Here is a 25,122-nt window from a genome sequence, read left to right on the forward strand (position 1 = left end):
GCGCCGCCAGGGAAGCGAGCGCGTGCGCATGCGCATGCGCGGGGCGGGGCCGCGGCGACGAGAGGGCGCCTTGCGCCTGCGCCTTGTGCCTGCCGCCGGGTAACGGTCGTGGGCTGAGGGTGGTGCGGGGCTGCTGAGGGGAGGCCCGGGGGGGCGGGTTAAAACGCACATCTAGGGAGTACGTGTGGGTGGTCTTACACACAGTTAGTGCTGGTGGTACAAGTGTCTGGGGAATCCGTGCTTCTAAGTGTTTCTGTGGAAAGGAGATTGTCTTTTGTCTACGACAGGCCGGCTGGGCCCGCGGTGACTTTTGTGCTAAGTGCTGTGTGTACTACATAAAGTAAAATACTGCCATTGGTTCAGTAGGGCGTTCAGGATGGGGACCTAGTTTAGTTGAAAGATGCACCAAAAAAAGGAGATTCATACTGTGTTTATGCTTTATGTCTAACAGCATGACAATGTAGGTTTAGTTGGTGTAGCGAGTGGGTGTGATGCAGAAAGGAAGATGGGGGTAAAATTGAAGCAAGATATGCTTGTATGTACTGGAAATGAGCATATCTAATTTGAGGTCTGATCAGCTTATCTGCTTGAACAGTAAAATGTCACTCTGCATATGTTAGTAATCTCTGCTGGCCATCGGCCTGATAACATTTTGAATTTAACCTTTCTCTTGTTACTGCCTTTTGTAGGCTGAGTGCTTAGTGTTAGGGAGACCATACAGATATAAGACCCTGCCCCAAGATACGAACAGCTTGAATCTTTTGTACCAAACAGCTAAAAACCCTGCCAAATGCGTGCTGTTTTCAGAGTTGAGTACGACATAAATGCTTTAAAAAATCTAATAAAATCCCTGATCCAGTGGTGAGAGCCAGCTTACAAGGTTCAACAGAGAGTAAAGGCCAAATTCACAACCCTCCCCCGTGGGAAATTGAATTGACTTCTCCTTCATGGAAACTTCTTAAAGGCATAGAGGTTGTTGCTACTAATAGGATTTCTTCTATGATCAGAGAAACAGGTTTCAATGTAAGTAACCAATTATGTCAAATACATGCACATTCATCAACAGTGGCTTTGCCTGCTGGAAAATGTGATGGTTCTCAGGTTTTGCCTGGCTAACTGCTTGGGTCAAAAAAACAGGTTTGGAGCACACAGCCATGTGATTGAAATGTGATGATGGAAATCTGTATAAAACTGGTATGCCTGGTTTGGCAATGCTTGTAACCTCTGACTTTCGCAAATACTACTATTTCCATTCTTTCCTGATACGAGAGCTAGGAATGAGTTCTGCTGTGTCTACCTAGAGCAAATACATTGCCAGCATTCTTGTTTTGAAGAAATGAATATGAAAATGTGGTAAGAAGCTTTACAGTGTGTATAATGGTGTTGCCAGTGACAAGATGTGTTTTGTCTTGCGACCCAATGATTTTGCACATTGGTCTGGAAAGTAAGTTCTCGTATCTAATCTTTCATCAGGCCACATGATGTTTTCAATTTTGTATAAAATATGTCACTTCTGGGAAAAACAATAGATGCTTATGACCGAGATACACAAAGTATAGTGGGGAACATGATGCAATACTTGGTTGTAGTTGCCTCGACGTCCATGCATGTATAATCACTCTTTTATGAAAATGAACTGAAAATACTAGACTCTGTAGTTACTTTGCTGTTTAAATTATGCAATAATGCAGTGCAATGTAAAATTATGGAAACAGTTTTTGTCACATTTGCAGCAGCCTTTAGAAAGAATTTAATCCTTGCCAAGAACTCTGTCAGGAATCTGAAAAAAAAATAAACTGTTGCTCCTATTTTAACAATGAGATTATACATTTTACATATTCTGAGATAGTCTTGTTACTTTGATTCACTGTATTTGGGAATATTTGTGGTATGAATAAAACCCAGAAAAGTCTAAAGCCTGCGAATGTCTAATTAAAGCAGATAAAAACATTTCTAGGAGTTGTGAAGTATATTATGCATATATGTATAAATTAAATGTTTAGAATTATTCAAATGAAATGGTAAACAGTATATTAATATAACTCAAAAATGTATGTCCAGAGTTTTATTCATTGCAATAGTCTCATTTAAGCCAGTGGGAACTACTTAGTAACCAACTTTGTACAGATGCCTGAATCAGAGGGGTCACCCAAATCTCTATGTAAATTAGTATTAACTAAGGTAATGTTGATACCGCTGGTCATTGTCGAGGGCCCAAATTTAACACTCACATTTTTATTTAGGAAATTAGAATTGAGGCGTTATTAACATATTTAGATTTTTCAGTAGAGGCAAATTGTCCAATGTGAAGCAGAAGGAGATGGGGGGGGGTGCTTTTAAATGTTGAGAATAAGTATTTCAAAGCTGTTGGGCTTTTTTGTTTTTTTGGCTAGGTTTGAGGTTGTCTTCTGCGGCAGCGTGTAGGAGAGACCTGAAGATCGTCTTACACCTCAGCTTGCTACGAACTTCAAACAGCAAAATGACAGTCAGGTAAACCCAAAACTGTCCTGCTAGCTTTTTCCACCCTTGCTGACCTATGAAGGTCAAAAGCCCGAAGAGGGCAGAAGGATGCATGAAGTTTTGGTTGTATCACTTCTGTGTATGAGAAACTTACTCTGTACTCTAGTTTTAATTTGCTGAAGCAGGAGGTGTGAGTGGGTACGTGCTTGGTACAGCAGAAGATACATCCTATGAATAAGGGGGAGAAAGAAAGTCTTTGCTTTGAGACTTAGGCAGCTGGAACGGTAGCTGTCTTGGCAGTCAGTACGTAAAGATTGGTTTAAGTGCACAATTAACAGGTTTTTAAACAGAGACTGGGGAGATGGGGCAAATTTACGGTGTGAGTAACCAGATGAGGTGGAATAGTATGACATTTGCTGAGTGGAGAGAGGCCGGGCTGTTGGGATGAAGGACTGAATGGGAGCAGGTTGATTGTAGTGTGGAACAAGCAGGCGGTGAGGGAGCAGTAGGAGGGCGGTTGAATAGAGTGGGAAGAGCAGTGGGAAGTCTTTTGTGAAGCAGTGCATGCAATAGCTGGTTCGTTGTGTGAAGCTGTGAAAGGTGGGAAAGACGTTCAGCTTGGGGGTGGCAGCTATAGAGGAGGTACGCTCTTGTTTTATAAATCAAGAATGGGGTGGGGGTGGTAACAAGAGACTGAAAATAGGCAGCAAAGGGGATGGGAATGGCAATAAACAGGGAGAGGATGGCAGCGTGCGGCCTGCTATTTAAAGCAGTGAGTGACACAGAAGGTGACGGGGAGGTAGGTAGCAGGTAGCGAATGGTTTGGGAGTGGCAGCGCCAAACCAAAGGTCCACGTAGTTTAGTTCACCTCTCACAATAAAGTCGCAGCGTGCCAGGCAAAGAGAGAAAGCAAGGAGGTGGTGTTTGTACTGAGGCAAAGCCCCGTTCATCCCACGCTGGGCTGCCGTGTTTCCCGTGAGCTGCGCACAGTTTGTTGCTCGAGGGCAGCTACACTGAGCGCCTGTGGCCGGCGGCCCTGACCCGTCGGGCTCTGGTGACCTGGTTCCCACGGTTCCCCGTGGTGACCCTGGTTCCCCGGCTGGCAAGGCTGCCTGTGGCAAGAAGGGAGCTGGGATCAGCCTGCGGCTGGCCAGGTGTCGGGGGAGGAGTTCAGCAAGCTCCTGACAGGGGTTGCTGTTGCCCGGGGTGGGTTTCAGCTCAACACCCCCGCGGGGCTGCTGCCGGGACAAGCGAGAGCTGCAGAAGTGTTGAGGAAAGGGGCCGTGGTTTGCAGCAGGACCCGGCCGGGAGGCTGAGGGGTGGAAGAGAACGGCACACCCTTGAGCCACCAAAGGTGGACGCTTGCGGGTGAGCGTCCTCACGAGCCAGACGCAGACCATGCTTGTCGGTGCCGCTTTCCCGAGGCCCTGCCATGCGCGGCCTCCGCTAGGCTCCGGTAAGGGGCTCCTCTGCCAGGGACGTGCCCGGTCTCCCCGTGGCTGCCGGTGTGGGCTGGCGGGGCCAGGGCCGGCCCGGCGTCTGGCTGACACTGCAAGGGGCAGGGAGGTGCCAGTGGGACAGGGCACGCTGCCGGGCGCGGGGCGGGGGTTGCCGAGCCGAGCCGGGCCGGGCCGCCCCGAGGCGGGGGCGCGGCGGTGGCGGTTTGCCGCCCCGGGCGCGCCCCCCCCTCCTCCGGGCCCGCAGGTGGCGGCGGAAGTGACGGCCGGCGCGGGGTGCCTATCGCGGGGGAAGATGGCGCCTGCGGCCGTGCTAGGCAGCGCAGAAGGTAAACAAGTGTGAGCGGCGGGGGGCGGGCGGGAGCGGCAGGGACCCCGGGGGCGAGGCCAGGGCAGGCAGGGCCGGGAGCCCGGTGCCCGGGCGGCGCGGCACTGCGCGGCGGGGGGCGGCTCCCCACCTCCCCCTGAGCACGGACCGCGGGGAGGAGGGAGCCCAGGATCCCCCCTTCCTCCTTCTCCGCCTCCTCCTCCTCCCGGCTTTGCCTCAGCCATTGCCCCTCTCTTCAGCCCCCCGGCGCCTCCCTCCGCCGCCGCCACCGCCGCCCCCGGCTTTATGTTACACAGAGGCCCCCCTCTCCACCGGTCCAGCGGGAGGAGCCGCGTCTTCAGCGCCGCCGCTGCCGAGAGGTAGGTGAAGCCGCCGCCGGGGTCCCTTGAGCCTCCCCGCTGCTGCCTGCCCCACCGAGGGCCTTCAGGGACCCTCGTCCCCCGGCTCCGCCGGCCGAGGCAGGCGGGGGCGGCGAGCCGGGTGCCCGCGAGCTCCGGGGATGGGGGCGGCGGGCACGGCCGAGCCGGGCCGGGCGGGCAGGCGCCATGAAAGGCTTGGGCGCCCGCGGGGCGGGGGATTGCGGGGCGGCCTCCGAGGGGCGGCCGCGGCCCCGAGGCGGGCGCCGAGGGCTCGTGTGGCGGCACGGCTGTAACTCCGAGCCGCCTGCCCCGTTCGTCGGGGAGCTCGGCCTGTGAGCTTTCGCTTACAGCGGAACGTGTCAAGCAGACGAGCTGAAGTAGGTCATCTGAGTTCCTGCCCGAAAATGGCTATTTTGCGGTCAGTGACGTTGGGGGAGAAAAAAGTATCAGTGAGCAGAAAGAGTAGACTGCCGCTCAGGAGTGGTACTGGCGCTTTGACCTATTTGGTAAATACTTAAATGTCGCTTAAAAATTTAAAGTTCTTGGGTTTTTTGGTGTTCGGGTTTTTGTTGGTGTTTTTTTCCCCCCTCCTTTAGAAGAAGGATAGGGGAACCATAAAGCTGTTACGGGATAAAAGGGCAGAACTACTAAGTCTGGCTTCCTGTTGACTTTTTCGTTGTGTATACTTGTCCCTAAGGTAATAATCCAGCTCTTGCACCACCGTTGCCCCAGTTCACACTCAGATCCCCTCAGCATACTACTGTACACCAACATCCTTTCTGTCTTTTTCCTTCCAACACCTAGCCAACGTGTTTTAATTTCTACCACGTCCTATAAACTTTCCCACTGTCACTCATTTCCTTTCACTTTCCTTAATTATACCCTGTGCTGGTTTGGACCTACACATGTGTTGATTTGCCTTTTAGCAAGCAAAGCAGAACAGATAACTGTTGAGCTCACACTGGAGACACCAGATATTTTTCATTTATCTAGCTGCCAATTTGGGGGGGAATTTGTAGATATTTAATATGTTTGAGATTTCTGTTTTTCTGACAAATGAGGTTGACATTTGGCAATGAGGTCAAAAGCTGCGTGTCTTGAACAAAAGGCACAATCTCATTAATCTCATTTTCTCAGAAGATGCTAGAAGTATTAACTAAGTTAGCAATAAATATACAGATAATAACAAGAAGATAATTGTAAAGGGTAGTTTAACTATCTTAATTTAGATTAAAATTATTTTTACTAATATAGTTTAAATACTACTTGTAGCTTATTACCTTTTTATTATGCTAAAAATTTATGTGACAAGAGTCCAAACACTTTGATACAAAAAAGTAGGATTAGACTTCTGCTGCTAAGAAATACTTAACTTGCTACTTTTCTGTGTAAAACACACTGTGATTTTCTTGGTAAATATTTTCACAATGAGAAAATCATTCTTTATTATTTATTTTTTCTTAAATTTCAAAAAAATATTCTTTATATTAGCCACGTGTGTGTGTGTATATATGTGTGTGTATGTGTATATATATATATATATATATATAAAAATAAAAGGAATGTTGGCACTGGGGATAAAGCAGTCCTGTCCAGTTTGAGAGCAGTGGCAAATCTGTAGTTTTCAACGCTACCATCATTTAACTCTAGGTATTAGTGATACAAGTTTTTCTAGTTAAAGGCAATTCTCATTCTTATGGTTATATTAAAAATATTTTATACTGGTCACCTGTTCTGGTATCTGTAAATGTAATTGGAAGAGCATTGAGCTGACCTTTCTCTACGTTCAAGAGTATGTTTTTCTGTACAGGTGTAGTGATGTAATGATCTTTTAGCCAAATGGTTTAAACTATCTTAATGTCTGTGAAGTGCAGTTACATCATCCGCATAATGGACTAATAGGATGAGAAACTAATGTATATCTCATTGATGTTAATTCATGAGACAGAAGCTGAGTTTGGATTCAGTTAGGTGAAGTTCAACTGGTCAAGTAACTACAGCTGATGCATATGTCTGGCAGTCTTAAAATGCTTGTCAAGCATGTACTTTCATCAGAATCCTTTTGATAGTCATCCTTAAATCAGCTTTAGCTTGATTTAAGGGCTGAGCTGGGGAGCATATTTTATTCTCTGATAGCTAGTGTTGTAAAATGGGAAGTTTTCTGACATATAATCAATTAGTATTCATCTAAATTCAACATACATGAAAACTATACTCTTCAGCAGTATTTTAAAACAAAATGGTTCTGATCTTTTGTGTGTGTGTGTGCTTGTAACATTTGGATCCTTCTGTGTAGAAAGGCTGAATTGGGTTATAGTATAAGTTTTTTTAGGAACAGAGAGTAATATGAGCTGAGAAACCAATCCATTATGAATATGTGCGTATGAGAGTACCAACACATCTGCTTGAGTTAGAGGTTTCTCAAAAAGAAAAGAGAACAAAATACACTCTTCTGGTACTGTACTCCAAGAAGATCGCTAAAGACGACTCAGCAGGGTTCTAGCATACTTACAGAGTGACGTATAACCATACTGAGCTGAGACACAATCCATACTGCGTTTTAGTATGTTTGGTTATAACTGGTTCTGATAATGCTTCTGGCATAACCATAATGACCTCAGAGACAACTGATGTGTTAAATATTGCCACTGTTGTTATGAACTGATGCAGATCGCTCGGAGATAGCAACATGGATAGAGGTTGTAAGAGGAGCTGTCATGGTCAGATGCGTGCCCCTAAGAAATTCTTCATGCAGTGTGGACAGTTTTCAGGAGTACCCAAGTTTTAATTTCTAGAGTTCTGGCAGTCTGGTTCCTCTGACTGGCAGTAATTGGTAAGCTCCTAACTCCTTGCTTCTAAAGTAATCCAGTGTTTTTGGAATTCTCACCACGGATTGGGTGAAGTTTTTAGTGTGAACCTACCAATGTGTTTAAGATAAATTGTTTCCCAAACTTAGCATATTAATTATAAAGGATTTTAGATAAAACATACAAACTTGATGTGTTTCTTTGTTTCCTACCTTTGCAATTGTTGTAGCAATGCAGAGTTTCAATATCCACTGATTATTGATCTATCTCACTTTTATGTCATTCCTTCTGTGCTGTTAGTGGGGAATTATGATGAAAAATGGTGGTTCGGACAAAGTTTAATGGTTTTAGTGTCAAACCATGTAAACAAAGGTTTAATTTGGCAGATAAATTATTTATACTGTGTAAATGTATATTTATACACCCATGGCGTTCTCACTCATTGCAGTACACTGCATTCAAAGGCCCAGTTTTTAGTGATGAATATGTGCAGTTGTGAATGTTTTGCTTGTATGTGCAAATGCCTGTGTGTTGTATTTTCATATGTGTGTATAACATCTGAGTATGGAGGAATGTCCTATTTGTGCAGGAAAGTGTTTTAACAAAATAAGAGTCAGAGAATTCTGCTCAAAACAGTCTTTGCTATGCACCTCACTGAATAAAGCATACGTAATGGCTTTAAAATTTGCATTTAAATGCATGCATTTGATGGATGAAAGGAATGGCATAGATGGAATAGATTATTGGATTTTAAGCTCTGTTTCAGTACTTTGTGTAACCAAAGTATGGGTCTGTATGTCTGGTGAAAGATCTTTTCATGTAACTCGCAGATACCGTGTTTTATTATGTGAAAATTTTTTGTTCAGCTGTGTTCACATAGCTGTTTTCTCAGAATTTCTATGAGGTAGGTAGAATGAACAAGAACTTCAAAATCTGTAAACACAGGGACTTGCTAGTTCTGTCTCAGCATCTCAAATGGGTTATTAAGGAACAGCAGTAAAGGAAATCAGAAATCTGCCTTTCAGCTGGTGTGCTAGAGTTGGTATTGCCAGTACTTTCCTAGAACAATAAGATTCTATCCCTAGAAAGTGCATATAAGCTTATATATTACATAAACACACTTATTTAAACACCCTTTTTCAGGAAGTACTGCTTTTGGATAGATTTTTAAATCAAGCAGGGCATGAGCCAAAAGCGGGTATTCTATAACTTCCTTCTCTATAGCCTGTGTATTTAGACTCCATTTCTTTTGCTTGTGACTAAGAGCCTCAGACACCCTGAGGAAAGAAGGTTGTTCTTGTTTAGCAAGAAAAAGCAGTCTGGAACAGGGTTTTCAGACTTTTATTACAGCTGCGGAATAAAGATGAGAAATCAGTGTTCCAAGTAAGTGCTTTTACAGTCACGGCAGAGTAGAGTCTGTAGTGCATTATGCGCTAAAAGAGGAAGAAATGTCAGGAAAAGCTAATAAGGTTAAGTGTATTTCTCTTGGCTTTTCAGCAGAGAATCTTACTTCCTGTGCTGCATTATACTGGTCAGCTCTAGTATGCGCAGAACAATGCAGAACGTCAACTTAGAATTCCCCCCCCCCCTTCATTGTTTATACATTGGAAATTTTTGTTCCAGTTTTCTTATAGACCACTGTAGGCTACGTGTCTTCCTTAGGATTAAGTGTGCTATTGTGATTTGCACGGGTGAAGAAAATATAACTCTAAATTTTGCATTTTTATTGAAAATATTAAAAAAAAATCATTATGTTATTGTCCTCTGGGAAATAAGCTGCAGCATTTGAATAGTGCATAGAATTACATCTAAGATTGCAAGTCTGTGTGTGGGAGGAATGGCATAGCTATGCTTTAGAAAAATGACTTCATTTGAGAGTATTTTGTATTGCTTTTTTGATATTTGAACTACCGCATTGCTATTTGCTTTTGACTGAGGATATTAGCTGTAGAAATGAAGATTTTTTCCAGTTGATCATAGTATGCATTTAACTATCTAGTTTCCTAGTCTGTGCTATTTTAACCTGCTTTTGTATTTGCACTGGCCAATACATTTTTGTGGTGTAAAGAAGAATGTATCTGCTGATATTGTGCGTGGCTTTGTGCCAAAAAAGGGATATTTACTCCTTTAATGCAGGAAGACAAGTAGTCTTTCGCTTTTCACTCATAGAATTCTGAAGCTTCTTTAGATGGTGTTATAGAGAAGTCGTACTGGTTTTGTCTCTGCTTAAGTAATTATTAAATGCTGTCTGATGTTTGGGAGGAAAAATATTTTGAGATTGAAAACTGTAGATTAACTAAAAATAATATAAGCAGGGATGTGAAAAGAAAGATTAAGTGACTTAAACCCCCACATTTTTAAAACATTCTGAAGTAATAATTTCAGAGTGTTGACCACTTTTACCATTGTAGAGTTTTGCGGCTGACTTTTGACTTTAATATATTTTTACAGAATAGCCAGTTTTAGGGAGATGTGAAAATTAGAACCCTAAAAGGTGTTCCCTAAATGCAGGGGGTTTTTAAATGTATTTTGGTGATTCCTAACACCTTATTTTTTGATAGACTTAAAATTTGAAGGGTAATAGCTTATATCTGATTTTTGTGTGTGTGTCTTAATGTATTTAATCAGAAGTAAAAGGATGGTTGCAAAAAAAAAAAAATATCAGTGCGTTCTCTATGTAAAAGGAGCTTGATCACAGGATCACACAGACTGGTTGAGGTTGGAAGGCACCTCTGGAGGTCACCTGGTCCACCTCACCCCCCCACTCAGCAGGACCACCTAGAGCTGGTTGCCCAGGACTCTCTCTGGTGTTGTTTTTTGTGTTTTATTTATTTGTTTTGATCCTTAAAAGGAACACTGGAGGTGCTCCTCTGGATTCGGTGCATTTACGCTCTACCATTTGTCTCTCCTTATCTTCACTTGCCAACCTTTCCTTTTTGCTTTTTTGAAATAGGCCTTTTAAAGATGTCCTATGTAAAAGTTAATTTCTCTCCTTTTATTTGCAGAGTGCCTATAACGTAATTATCTTTCTCAAGTTAAGGGGAAAGACCCTAGTATGTGTTTGGAGCTTACTGGTATGGTTCTTCTGTGTTGGTCACTGATGCAGTAATGTATGTACTGTTTTGAAGAAATCCCTTCCATGAGGTTGCTGTCTGCATGAGCCTGTGTGATGGGAGATCCCATTATTTTCAGATTAGTATATGTTGCTTCATTTCTGACTTTTTTTTTCCAAATACATTGTTGTGTTATTTTGTTCATGTCTTGCATTTGTAAATTCCAACTGTCCTGTCCGGTCTTTTCCATTGATCTTGGAATTGAAGCTGAGCCATATGTCTTAGTTGGTCTCCTAAAGAAATGTAACTTACACAGCTGTACTGCCTGAGAATCCTAGTAACCTTTGAACCTCTTGGCCAATTTCAAACAAAATTGAGACATAGTTGTTTCAAGTTGCTGTATGTTTTATGAAAAGGGGTGGCTCAATTAAAGGCAAGTGATCATTAAATTTTATAAACAGGAAAGACTGAAGTATGACCTCAACTATTATTCAACATCTGAGAACTGGGGAAGAGAGGGAGGTGTTACAAGTGCTCTAGTGAAAGGAAAAAAAGCTAATATTAGTGTTTACCTTTTATTTTATATCAGAAATCCAATTAGAAAGCAAAATTCTGAAAAGTCAGGCTTTGTGCTTCCTCTTCAGGTTGTTGCTTCTTTTTGAGGTGCTAAGAGTTAGCAAAGTAATTCTTTCCTTGTCTGCTTTTATGCAAGAATTAGCAACAGCTAAGAAAAATATTTGATGGTAATTTTTCTTTCTGGTAGGCATGTGCTGTGTTCAGGAATAAGGGACTCACAATATGAAGCTCCAGAGCAGCTTGCATTTTCTCTCTGTCTTCAGAGACATTGAGGGGAGTGTGCTATCATGGATACTGGTGAGAAAGTGATTGGATTGTCAGCTTTGGTCTCTTGGTGCTGCTCTTACTTTCAGGAATTTGAATTTTGTCATAAGGCCTTAATTTTCATGAACGCTTCCGGCATTAACTCTGTTGTGCACAGAACCTGTCAGCAGGCTTCAACAGCATGAGCGGTGCTCATTCCATGAGGTGGGTCTACAAACACCCACTCACCACTTCAGTTTTGCATAGACAGAGAGTATCTCCTGTTTTGTTTTCCAGGATGTGTGCTGATGAATTAAGGAGAGGAGATGATTATCTGTTGATGGAGTCTAATAAAACACATTCCAGTTAAAATGGCAGCAGTCAGGATGTGGTGCTTGAGGAAGTGGGAGTAACATGATAACTGCTCTCTGAAGTTGTTAAACCTGGGCCAACCTAGAGTCACTTCTGTGTCCATATACTGCTGTAAAGTTCTATAATTTTGAAAATTAGCAGATTGTTAAATGTGTTGATGTTGGTGTTATTTAGCTTTTCATGTAGGTTACCAGTACCAAAACATTATTAACTTTAATTGTTATAGGAAATTCAGAGTTAAATGCACAAATAACTGAGTGAATGTTGCAGTGTAATTTAAGGTGGGATAAAGTGCAACAAAAACAGTTGAACCAGTTCCAGTAGCTGATTAATGCCAAAAAGGGAAGATGTTACTCTTCTTCCCTGTTCCTGCTCATGTGTGATGTCCTGCCCTCTGCATCAACTTGGTTTTTGTGCCATACCCCCTGCTGTGTCAAGTCAGAAGTCAGCTCACTGATAAGCAGAAAGCTCTCTGGTTTTGAGGTTTTGTGTGTGCTGGGGAGCGGTGGTGTTTGGTTTTGTTTCCCCCAGCTCCGGTTTAGTTTTCTGTCAGGTTTATGAGTTGAATTGGCTTTCTGGAGCAGTCTAATGCGCCCCAGAAATGGCTCAAAGTAGGCAGCAGGAGCTCAGACCTGAGAATGAGGACGGAGAGGGAGAATGGAGTGCGCTGTTGCCCTTTGACTAGTGATAAATTATTAGATCGGTTCAAACTGCCTTGTGCAACTTCACCCTACCTAAACCCAAGGAAGCTGAGCAAGATTTTGATAAATTCCTGGATTTTGATTAGTTCTTGATATAGATTTTTATTGAATATTTATCTTCCTTAACTTTAACAGGGTAGGATCCTGCTAGTCTTTAATGTCTTTTTGGTTTATTTACAGTTTGACTATAGCTTGCACGTAAGTAACACTGCATCTGCAAATGTTCAAATGCTTAATAAGCAATTAAACTTCACTAAACCCGGTATACAGAATATTATTTATTGTGACCTAATTTTGAAAGTGCTTCCTATTGCCTTAATATTTTGCACTTCATAAATCTCATCACCTATAGTAAGAAACAGGGGAAAAAGGGACTATGTTGTTACAGGAGAAGTGAAATACACAAACTTAAACAGTGTCTCTGAAAATGTTCAGTTTCCTAGAAGTAACTTTTGAGTAAATTGACATATGTTTTTAAAGAGACTAAAATTTTTTTAGGTTATACCTTGTACAGATCTACTGGAGCTTGTTTCTGAAGTTAAGGAAGTTCTGCTTCCTTTCTGAAACCTTTGATATTCAAGAGTGGGTGTTTTATTGCTCCCCTGAGATAAATTCTTTAGAGAGATTGGGGGGGGGGAGACGAAGAAAACACCGACAACCTTTTTAGCGTTGCATGTTCATTATCTGACCACTAAGTAGCTTGGAGTGAGGAATCACTCTGACAGTATCGCATAGTTATTCTTGTTCATTACCCTTTCTTTAAAATGATAATATTTTGGGGGGAGAAATATTTAAAGTTTGTGTTTTGAGTTGTTTCTTAAGTTGATTTTTCAGCTGAAGAGAAAGCAGAAAGGATGGTGAAGACTTCTAAGTCTTAATGAAAGCAATCTCAGTTAGGATCTGTCTGGTCAGGAAGGGCTTGTGATATGTTATTAGACATAACAATTTATTTTTATTTTTATTTATTTTTTTTTTCTTCCCCCCCAGGTGATTCATGGCAGGGGACGTGGAAGGGTTTAGCTCCTCCATCCATGACACCAGTGTCTCTGCTGGATTCAGAGCACTGTATGAGGAGGGATTGCTTCTTGATGTCACACTTGTCATTGAAGACCACCAATTTCAGGCCCATAAAGCACTGCTTGCCACCCAGAGTGATTACTTCAGGATTATGTTCACAGCTGATATGCGAGAACGAGATCAGGACAAAATCCATTTGAAAGGTCTGACAGCTACAGGCTTCAGTCATGTCCTCCAATTCATGTACTATGGAACTATTGAACTGAGTATGAACACTGTTCATGAAATCCTTCAGGCTGCCATGTATGTCCAGCTTATAGAGGTGGTAAAATTTTGCTGCTCTTTTCTCTTAGCTAAAATCTGCTTAGAAAACTGTGCAGAAATTATGAGACTTCTGGATGATTTTGGTGTAAACATCGAAGGAGTCAGGGAAAAATTGGATTCCTTTCTGCTAGAGAATTTTGTGCCACTCATGTCCAGACCTGACTTCCTTTCGTATCTGAGCTTTGAGAAGCTCATGTCTTACTTGGATAATGATCATCTGAGCAGGTTTCCAGAGATAGAGCTGTATGAAGCTGTTCAGGCCTGGCTGCGCCATGATAGAAGACGCTGGAGGCATACGGACACCATCATTCAGAACATCAGGTTTTGTTTGATGACACCATCCAGTGTTTTTGAGAAGGTTGGTGCATTTGAAAAGCAATAGACAGGATTCATCATTTAGCTAGGGCAGCATGCCATTAAATAGGTAAGATACCCAAACCTATTAGGAGGAACAAAAAGATAGCATTTATTTTTCTAATAAACCCATAGAAGACAAACATCTAAAAGTATTGTCATCTGATTATTAGACAATAGTATGTACAGTGGCTGGAGAACAGGTAGGTTTACAATACATGTTTTTAAGTGACTTCATAAGGAAAGGACATTTTAAAATAAGGTCACTTGTATCAAGTTTTATTTCAGTCATTCTTACTGTTTTCCACAAGTTGCTTCTTGCTTTACAGAGATTTTAGAGCTGCATACAGTATGTAGGGTATATGTCATGATAATTGTTGTCAGTATAATCAAAACATAATGACTGTAGCGTTTACGTGGTTTAAGTACAGATTTTTTTATTTACAAATATTTTTCTATTTACTAGCATCTGCTGTTAAATCTGCAGGGTGTTTTTGTTGTTGTTGTATCTTCAGTGCTTGTGCTGTTACACAGCAGTTGGAAGTAAGCCCTGATCCTGCAAAGTTACACGTACATTTGGTTCTACACAAGGCACATAATACAATTAGAAGTTATTGATGGTGTGAAATGTAATGATTTACTTAAAATATAAGAGGAATCTTTGTAACAGGTGATCTAAAATTCAACTGATCATTGTATGTATTAAGAGGTTAAAAGAGAACTTGCTTTTTCTGCTGTTCTGTTGAAGAATAGATGAAAAATGTTGTTTTCAGGTTCCTGAGAATCTCTGAATATTTGTCAACTAGAAAATTACAAAACTTTGTAAGCAGCTCTCTTGCAGGCTAGTAACAGTAAGGGTATTCAGGTTAGGAATTACTTAAACTGTGCTGTTTTGTTTTAACAATGTTAATTTTGTGTGATAAGATACAACTTTAACTTGTGTATTGTTCACCTCTCAGTGACTTAATAGGATTTAAGACCCTGTGTTTCTGTTGAGCTTCTTATAAATCAATTTCTATATATTTTTACTTTGGTATCTAGTGAATATACAGATAAGGTTGTATTGTTCTTGGTCATTTTAAGGGCTACTGGATCATTTAAGCAGTAATGCTTACACTTACTTGTATTTTAAATTATAAAAGCTATTAATTACTTCAGAGATGAGTGAGTTTTTATATTTTGGATTTTTTTGTGTGTGTGTGAATTGAGTAGAGGAAGTAATACATAAAATACATTTATGATCCTATATTAGCCTATAGACATAAACAAAATAAATACCTAAACATATTTTAGAACAGTAATGTAATGTTTATATTGGATTAAAATGTTTCCAACTAGTAAGAGCTGAACTCTGCAATATACTGTGTAGGGTCTTCTTTTAAATAATGCATTTACCTTATTATTACATCATTTAAGCCCTTCAGTAGGAAAATTGGTAGGATTCACAGAGTGTTCTTAAGGTCAATCTAATAGGGTAAGGCTCATCTGAAAGAGTCTGCTTCAGCTCTTTGAATTTTTGGGATACAAGTTCAAGCATCCAGCTGTCTTCAGTTAAATTTCTGTATGCGCAAGTGAAAAGTATATGTTGGTCTTCAGCATTATATTCACGTATAACTTCTGGAGCTGGTTTTGGTATCAGTGGTATAAATCCTGCATACAGTGCTTCTCATTTTTATCTTGACAGCTACCAAATGGTGAGATAGGTACAACTTAAGGAGATAAGTTTTTTTCAGTATCTCAGTTTATATACCCACATATAAAAGCTTTATCTGTGAATACCGTTTCCATTAATTGTATGTGGGAACAGAGAGAAGCCAGTGCAGATTCTGAAGTGGGACAACTCAGCAGAGGGAAACACAGCTAAATAAGTATGTCATTTGTTGCTGCAGCTAGGAGTGTATTTGTGTTTTGCCCTGGCTAGAGAGCATTGAGTAATCCAGCATGAAAAGTGACAAAGGACAACCGCAGTTGGAGCTAGCATCAAGGTATAGACCACACCTTTTTTTTTTCCTTTTTTTTTTTTTTTTTTTTTAATAAAAGAATGTGTCTGTTAACTGTTCTGGAATTAACCTGAGGAGAACTCTCTTCTGTGTGTAGAAGGGGGAAAATATTGGTAAAACTGCTTTTTTGGAGATCCACAAACAGAATTCACCCCTTTCCTGAAGGCAGCACATAGTAAATGTCTGCGTCAATGTACCAAATACAATCTGAGGCTGACTCTTACAGTTCAGCGAGCTCTGTATTCACTGTACAGTGGCTGGCTTGTCAGCTTGTCATATGTACTCTTACGTAATCTTTCTAATACGCATTTCTAAGATGCCTGTCATTGTAGTATATAAATAACTTATATAACTCAACTTTGCAAGTCACAGTAAGGATACTTTTGGCCTCTTAAGCCATTCTGTTTCTTACATCATTTTTTGGAAGAGATTTACAATCTGAGTGGGATGGCTTGTCCTTTTAAAAAGGAATTGATGAGCGACTCTAGATTTATACCTTGAGGCTGATGTACATTTGAAGTGAAGGTGCAGCCTGTTTGCTTACTCTAAACTGTCCTGGAAGAACGGCTTCTGAAGTATGAAGAGATAATGCTTTTGTTCCTCAGCCCTTAAAATAGATGTAGATGTATGAGGGAAAATGGAAAGATAAATGAAGTAAGGATTTGGGGAATAGTTAGAAAATAAAGGCAAAAGTATATGGGGAGAAGCACAAGTTCCACTATCCATGTTACACTTTTCTTTATTTGAAATATATCCATGGCTCTGTAAGTCTTGAGGAAGGTTGTAGATAAAAATTAGAGGGCATTTCTCCTAGATCACTGAGTTCATCTCTGTGTTACTGGAGGCAACCATGTCATGATTTCCCTTCATGTACTGTTTAAGCTCCATTTAGTTTCTGCGTACTACTCAGATTGAAATGTTGTTTCAAAACCTCTGTCCTTAAAATTGAAAGTTGTTGGGTTTTTTTTATGTCCAGTCTATAGGGTTTGTTATGACTAGCCCATGCTGATTTATAAATTCCCAACTTAGTAATCACTAGGTACATCAGCTTCTGCTTTAGAGGTAGGATGGATAGCACATTATCTTTGAGTATGTGCTTTCCTGTGCCTAGAAAATAGTAACTTTTGAGAAGATGTCATTGTAATTTTATGTCATTGTGACTTGACCTTTGATAAATGTGTTGAATTTATCTTTTTTTTTCCTCATTTACGTCCATGTCTAGTAATTCATATGTATCTACTTCTACAACTTCGTATGCTGAGGCTTAGAATAAGAAGTGTCTAGTGGATGAGGTTAGTGGGCCCCTCTTATCTTAAATAGGTGCTGCACTTGATATTTTTATGTCTAAAGGTTACTGCTGTCTTGGATAGATTTGCTAGAAGTATTTATTATGTGCTGAGCATCTCAATTCTGGCATATAGATTGTTGGCTCCACTCTCATTTGAGATATTAGATTTGAATTAGATTCCAGCTTGATTGTGATATAATTTCTCTTGCCAGTTTCTAAAAAGGAACAGCAAAATACTCAGTTTGAGGGCGTTGTCCTTGCTGCACAGAAGCTATGTCTTCTTGTCCTTCTGTGGTTAGGCTGAAAAACGCAAGTGATTTGTAGCACTTGCAAAATAGCCCTTCAAAGCCCTGTAGTGGTACTGACCAGTTTTTGTACTGGCCATGGGATGTAACTAAGTAATGACCCATGCTAGAAAAAGGGAAAGTTAAGTACAGCAGCTTGTCCAGTGCTATGTATACTGATGTTTGGTTGCAAAGTAATTTTGGTTACTGCTGGTTTAGACACATACGTGTGACTTTTTCTATTTGACTGAATTTTGTTCTGGAATAAGTGCGTTAACATTTTGATAATGTTTGTTGACAGGCTTATAATTGTGCTTAGAATATGGCCAGAGATAAGTAGATGTGAAAATAATCAGGATCCTGGTTAGTAGGACTGATGGATCTTTAGTTTTGATTCAGCTTAATCTCTAGTAAAATACCAATTTTTTTGCAAGTAAAAGGAAGAATTTGCTCTCTAGAAGTCCGATACAGACGCCACCATTATTCATTGAAAAGGTGTAGCATAGCTTCTGTACTCCTAGTAGAGTTTGAGTTGCATCACTTACACATTCAGAATTGGCAGTTTTAGAAAACTTAAGTAAGCACAATTTTATAATCTTTGAAATAGTTCTCCACTTATGTGACTAGAGATGATAGAGTCACATTATGAGCCATCCAGGTTTTTCTGTGGTTTTTTTACCAGTTCTACAGAAGGAACCAAGCTAATATCTACCCCATATAAAAACATGTTAAGATTTAGTTACCAGGTGTACAAATAATAGATGTTTAATTTGGGCACTTCAAAAGTAGCCTTTCTCCATGGTTTTGAAAGCTTTTTCCTAAAAGCCCAAGTAACAAAAATATAAATAGAGCAATAGCTGTAAATGGTGTGGGTGGGGAAGCTATACAGTGAAGTCAAACTTGTGTTGCAGAACATTTACCTTGCATTTCATTGCTCTTCCTGCAGCTTATTAATTTGCTTAATTGTTTGGGGGGGGGGGGGGAGATGATGAACATAACATGGGATACATCTGGTCTTTCATGGGGATCACTTTTCAAATTAGAAACTAATGGCTTACATTTTTGGCTTTACTTTTTCATAGACTATAGATGGAAAATTCTGAAACTTGCATAGCTGCTGCAACTAGAAAAGCATGCATTGCAATACAGCAGAAAAATAGGCAATGATTAATAGCTGCATTAATTTGGAAAGCCAGCAGTTTTTACTGTTTCACTGATTCAAAATGAAGAAGAGAAAATGCATTCAAGCTCCAATTTACTATGGCTGGAGGGATGGTGGTGATTTTGGTGAAGTCTTGATGGTTTTGGTATTGACTACCCTAGGGGGTGAGTATAGAGGTGAATGTTTTAAATTATTTTCCTCATCTTTCTTTTTGGAATGACACATTTGATTTTGTTTATGCTGTTCCCTGTCTGTGTAGCTAAAAGTCCAACTGTGAACCACTATAACTGGTAGATGATGCAATGAGATAGTTCTCATTAGAGTTCTTGGGGAGCTCTTACATTAGCGCTGTGTCCCAGCAGAACCTCTGTAAAAAGGTTTTGTCCAGAAAACTGAAGAGAAAAAATTGGAAAGAATGTAAAAGTCACATGAGCAAAGCTTTAGCACTTGGATTAAATTCCTTTTTTACAATAAGGCTGGGGTTGGTAAGGAAGTCCAACTTAAACTTTCTTTGAGACCCTTCAGCAACATAACAGAATAGTGTTTCTTTAAACTTTGAAAATGCTATGAAGCATTTATTTTTTTTTTATCAATTCAGAGTTGATGATGTACTCTTAAGAATGCACATTTGTTTTACTTCAAGGTTAGTGTACATTTCCATCTGTTTTGGATGTTTTGCAGAAACTTGTGAGCATTCTCTAATTATTTGTTGGTAATTAGGGGCATGTTCCTTCTAGAGCTTCTCCATTTGAACTTAACAGGAAAATTGGTCTGTTGGTAAGCACTTGAGATATTTGTTGATCAACTACATGTTGCTACTTATGGGTAATGGCAGAAGGCTACTTTTGAAAGCTGAGGGATTTCCTTCAGCATATTTTGGGTGTCAGCAATTCCCACAAAAGGCTTGCTGAAGGACATGTTCTTTAATCTACTAAAATTAAAACATATGCACAACTTAGAGTTGTGTTTTAATACCTAAACACCTAGATTTTAATGCTTCTCTTTTTTGATTATACACACAAGTAATTAAAAGTATTGTAAAATTATTCAGAAGTGTAGGTGTTTGGAGGGTTTTCCTTACTATGGGCTGAATAGGACTTTCACATAATTCTGGAAGATTTCACACAGACAGTGTGTGAATGTGAAAGTGGGCAAACTGACCTACATTTGCGTTGTCTTCATTTGTATCAAGCAAGTGTGAGCAGTCTGTACTTTCATATAGGCATATCCTAACATTCATCTTGGACCATCATTTGAGCCTCAGGAGAGGTACCACGCTCCTGTATGGCAGAGGTTGTGCTGGTGAAAGGTGGAAGGCTAGAAACACTGATATTTTTCTTCAACGTCAAATTCTAGGAAGCCTCCAACTACCTTTTCTTACCAGAATTTAGACAGTCTATCGCTCTGGTTTGTTTTGGGGTTTGTGGGTTTTTGTGTTTTTTTTTTTTTGGGGGGGGGGGGGTGGTGGTGTGTGTGTGGTGTCTGCATATTGTAAGAATTGCTAGTGCTTATATATCTTAATGTTCATCTGTTCAAGATTGTGCTTGTAGATAGCTTCCCCGTGAACTTCAGTCTGAAAGAGTTGTTTATAACTGGTAGCTGCATTTGCTTCTTGATGTCTTTCTGGTTTAAGGTAAGAGATTGAGGCTTTGCTTTGATGTTAGTGCCTTTGTCAAGATAAGTAATAGTAAACTACTAAGAGAGTGATTCCCTGGTCTTGAGATTCTGTCTCTGGAATTAGAGATATTCCTTGTTTCCTTTTGCATGCTGTCATGCGATGAGATTTAGGTTATGTGAAGGAGTAGAGTGATGAGGATATAGGAGGCTTATTTTATTTCCAGTTTCTGGCTGGCATTTCAGTTTCTAGATCTAAAGACAGAGTTGTAAATGTTGAGGGGGAAAGAAAAAACAATTTTCCATCTCTGCCAGGCTTTGCTGGCATGCTTCACGTTGTAAGCATGTTGATCCTGTTGTCTTCCATAATCATCCAAGAAAACTTGAAATGCATATAGGTGGAACAAAAATAGTTTATCTTTTTGTTTAATTCAAAAAATGATAGCTCTGGTTTGGAAATGCATGAAATAGTTGTGCTGTTTTAGAATTTGAAAGTTACTTTTAAGGATAAAGTAACCCACCCGTGATTCTTTGTCATTTTAACTTCCTGATTCATTTTTTTGTACCCTTTAAGGCTTTCTATATTTTACCATTTTTCTGTGCTGTGGTTCTCTCCGCCACCCTCCCCCAGCATATTTTCTGGAATTTATGTTCAATCTTTTCAGTCAGGCAAGTTATGTGGTTTATTCTAACAAATGCCATATGAGCAGATCTCCTGTGTTTGTATGATGGATTCTTTATTTGCAATAAGAAAATAGATCTGTTATTCCCCAGAAGAGTTGGGCTTACTGTGGGTGTTTTATAAGCACTATACCTAAGTAAACCTTTTCTCTCCATAATCACCCCCGATAAAAATGGTGGAAAGCAGCTGGATATTGCCCCGAGAATAATATATGCAATCTGCATGTGACCATCCTCTTTTTCCAAGCAAAGATAAGTTGAAGTTGTCAAAATAAAGTGGGGAAAAGAAAAAGTGTAAATAAAAACATCAAATCACTGTAATTCTTGAGCTGTATAGTGCTTTACAATGGTAGGTTAGTATTTGTGGTTTTTTGAAAATCTGGTGTGTAAACGAATCTCAAAATCTGTGCAAAACATGTCCAATAATAACAGTTCAAAAGATTTTTTAAAAAAATCTTTATCTGACATCAGAATGTCTTAATTACTATACAAGGATGAGAAATTATTAACAGAAAGCTAACAAAATTTGAATAGCACATGTTTATGGAAGAAGCAACTACTTTATTCACAAGGTATAAAGAACATTCATTTCCAAATTGCTTTTCATGTACATGAAAACTCACACCACGACCCCTTAGGTAAGTGGTGGTACAGGCTTTTGTCCCCTGGGGCAGGGAATAGGAGGAGGTGGGGGAACAGATATTGAAAAATAGTAGCTTCTGACGTTATCTTGTGGTCACTTTGAAATTGCAGAGTGGCCTGACATTTTTTCAGAGCATCACTTCTCTTTTTTGGAGCTGGTGGGAACTAAAGGCATTCAGAGTGTTTGAAAGCAGTCCAGCTTTATGTGAAAGAAACTAGGACTTAGGATCAAATCTGATAGAGGATTTGTGGATTTGGCAATATCTAGCAGGCTTTTATTTGTTTTTGAAGTGTAATTCAGGATGCTGTGTTACACCGGACTGTACAGGAAGAGCGAAACCTCTTTGAAGAGAATCACGTGGTGACCGAAGGTCTGCCTGGAGCTAGATTTATTAAAATGTTCAAGAGAGGGATGTGTTTTGGAGTTGTTTCAGGAACTTAAATTGGTTTTAGTAGGAAGGGTCCTGGAAAGGTAAATTCTTGCAGTCTTCCCCCCAACTCCAATAAAACTGAGCAGGGATAGCTCTTTTCAAATTGACATGGCACCAAGAAGGAGCACTTCACTACTATGTGGTCATTCAAAGGTGGTAACTCTCACCTGGGAAGTGGAATTTTAAACCTACCTCTGCAATTTACCAAATAAATGTGCAACCAAAGGATTATAGGTTGAGATGTCTTCCTTTTGTGTTAAATGCGTGTGTTAAAGTGTGGAGACTCACAGGAGGGAAACTGTAAGGTAACCATCATGACGAATGGTTAGTGCGATCACATGTTCTGAAGAAAGGGGTTTGGGTACTTTCCCTTCCCACCCTGCCCCAATTAAATAGCCCTGTGAGCAGAGCCTAGCATTTGGGAATACCTGATTGGGCTTGATTGTGAGAATTCAGCAGAAATTAGACTAGGGTAGACCTTGGTAAACACAGAATGGGTGTGTAGAATGTTTTTCAAAATCAGGAAGGTAGTGCGTTTTTAATTTAGGTGCTTCATGGATTAAGCAGAAGATGAACAGAGGCTTTTTTGGGGAGAAGGAATAATGATTTTTAGACATGGGGATTTCAGTTGTGCAGAATTCCGGCTTAAATTCTGCATGTGAGTATTCTGCTGAAAATGTTGGTCACTGCTGTTAATTACTGAATTGCCTTCTGGATTTTGGATAACAGTACATTAGCTTAACCCTCCATGCACAAATGCAATTGCTCTCAAGATTACCTGAATGAAACGAAGTAAAATAATCTTCTAATGACACATAGTCATTTAGGTTTTCTGGATTGTTTCTCGTGGTTGGAATTTTAATATCTTTTAAATGTATTCATAGGTAAAAACATCAGAGTTTTATCGATACTCCCGGCAGCTGCGACATGAGGTTGACCAAGCCATGAATTACTTTCATAGCGTTCACCAACAGCCTTTGATGGAAATGAAATCGAACAAAATTCGTTCTGCCAAACCCCAGACTGCAGTATTTAGAGGAATGATAGGACACAGTATGGTAAACAGTAAAATTCTTCTCTTGCACAAACCAAGGGTCTGGTGGGAACTAGAGGGCCCTCAAGTACCTTTACGACCAGACTGCCTTGCCATTGTAAATAACTTTGTGTTCCTATTAGGTGGGGAAGAACTGGGGCCAGATGGTGAGTTTCATGCTTCATCCAAAGTGTTTAGATATGACCCAAGACAGAACACTTGGTTACGAATGGCAGACATGTCTGTTCCACGTTCTGAGTTTGCTGTTGGAGTTATTGGGAGGTATGTTTATGCAGTGGCTGGGAGAACCAGGGATGAAACGTTTTACTCAACTGAACGGTATGATATTACTGAAGATAAATGGGAATTTGTGGACCCCTATCCAGTCAATAAATACGGACATGAAGGGACTGTGCTTGGTAACAAATTGTATATCACTGGTGGAATTACATCATCTTCAACTTCTAAGCAAGTGTGTGTGTTTGATCCCAGTAAAGAAGGGACAGTAGAGCAGCGAACAAGGAGAACTCAAGTGGTCACTAACTGTTGGGAGAACAAATGCAAAATGAATTATGCAAGATGCTTTCACAAGATGATTTCTTATAATGGTAAGCTTTATGTCTTTGGTGGTGTCTGTGTGATCCTGAGGGCCTCCTTTGAATCTCAAGGATGTCCTTCTACAGAGGTTTATGACCCAGATACTGATCAATGGACTATATTGGCCTCTATGCCAATTGGTAGGAGTGGTCATGGTGTAGCTGTTCTGGACAAACAGATAATGGTTCTTGGAGGCCTTTGTTACAATGGGCATTACAGTGATTCGATTCTCACCTTTGATCCAGAGGAAAACAAATGGAAAGAAGATGAATATCCGAGGATGCCGTGCAAGCTGGATGGCTTACAAGTCTGCAGCTTGCACTTTCCTGAATATGTTTTGGAGCATGTTAGACGTTGCAGCTAAAACAGAATGAACAGCTCTGTGAAATACAAAAAGCTATACCTAACTTGTCAAAAAATACAGACCAGTTGACTTCCTTCAGAGATACTACCTTGTGTATAAGAACAACTGTTAAATGCTTAAGAGGAACAGGATGCACAGGGAGAGTACTTAACCAAGTTTATTAGAAAAGCCAATAGTTGGTCTGATATTGTAAAAGGTTTGTTTTATTTTGTTTTGTTTTTTTAACAAACATAATGGTAAGTAGGGGAAAGAAAAATATATTTTTGAGTGTGGTTATTTTTTTGGTAACATTTTGTGTCCATAATACTTCCTTCTATCTTTTTTTTTTTTTTTTTTTAATGGCCATTATACCACTATGCTTCTGAAATCAGTTAACAAAATATTTGTGGAAAGAAGAAAGACTTTATTTTCAGTTTTTATTGAGCATCAAAATAAAGCTCATCATCTGTACTAGGGTACAACCAGGTTTAAAAGAACAAAACTAAACCATTTCTGTATTTTATGTTGTATTTTGCATGCTTTTCCCATGAATTGCAAAGTATTCTCAAATCTGCTAGGTGTTTTTGTTTTCCCTTATATACATTGAAGAATAATCCTAACCCCTTTGCATGACCTTTTTCCTGGTTTTGTATAGTGGTACCACTAAGTCTGCCAAAATGCAAATTACACATTTTCTACTAAATTGAAAATGAAACTTTTTTATATTCAAAACACTATTTCTATGCTGCCTTCTATTGTCTGCATTGTGTTTGTTGGTGAGTAAAGAATATATCCACACACATGCATACACTGTAAAAACTATATATAAATACATCTTTTTCTGTGCAGTTACAATATTATATTTTAACTAGTGCACAGATTCAGCCATATCTGTTGAATTTAAGGTATAGTACTGTCCTTTAATGAGCTAAATAATTCGAAGTTCTTAAGTAACTGGAGGCCTCATTTGGTATAGAAGTATCTTATCTTTAGTAT

At 40.0% G+C, this 25,122-nt stretch overlaps 1 protein-coding gene across 13 annotated transcripts; it reads left to right on the plus strand.

The window, feature by feature from the left end:
* The first annotated feature begins 103 nt into the window (after positions 1-103).
* On the plus strand, positions 104-24,369 carry KLHL15 (kelch like family member 15). 13 transcript variants are annotated; one of them, XM_075521001.1, is made up of 6 exons: positions 105-324; positions 808-1,023; positions 2,394-2,490; positions 4,485-4,604; positions 13,344-14,055; positions 23,038-24,369. In XM_075521001.1, exons 5-6 carry the CDS (start codon positions 13,351-13,353, stop codon positions 24,145-24,147), a joined length of 1,815 nt encoding a protein of 604 aa, XP_075377116.1. In that variant the 5' UTR covers positions 105-324; positions 808-1,023; positions 2,394-2,490; positions 4,485-4,604; positions 13,344-13,350; the 3' UTR covers positions 24,148-24,369. The 13 variants fall into 13 exon arrangements, with proteins under 13 accessions (XP_075377176.1, XP_075377167.1, XP_075377116.1 ...); XM_075521061.1 differs by lacking the exon at positions 4,485-4,604 and adding an exon at positions 11,228-11,345 and having other exon boundaries at positions 104-1,023; XM_075521033.1 differs by lacking the exons at positions 105-324; positions 808-1,023; positions 2,394-2,490 and adding exons at positions 4,051-4,246; positions 11,228-11,345.
* Positions 24,370-25,122: the final 753 nt, after the last annotated feature.

This window comes from Mycteria americana, chromosome 1 (genome assembly GCF_035582795.1).
Source record: "Mycteria americana isolate JAX WOST 10 ecotype Jacksonville Zoo and Gardens chromosome 1, USCA_MyAme_1.0, whole genome shotgun sequence".
Classification (NCBI taxonomy): Eukaryota; Metazoa; Chordata; class Aves; order Ciconiiformes; family Ciconiidae; genus Mycteria; species Mycteria americana.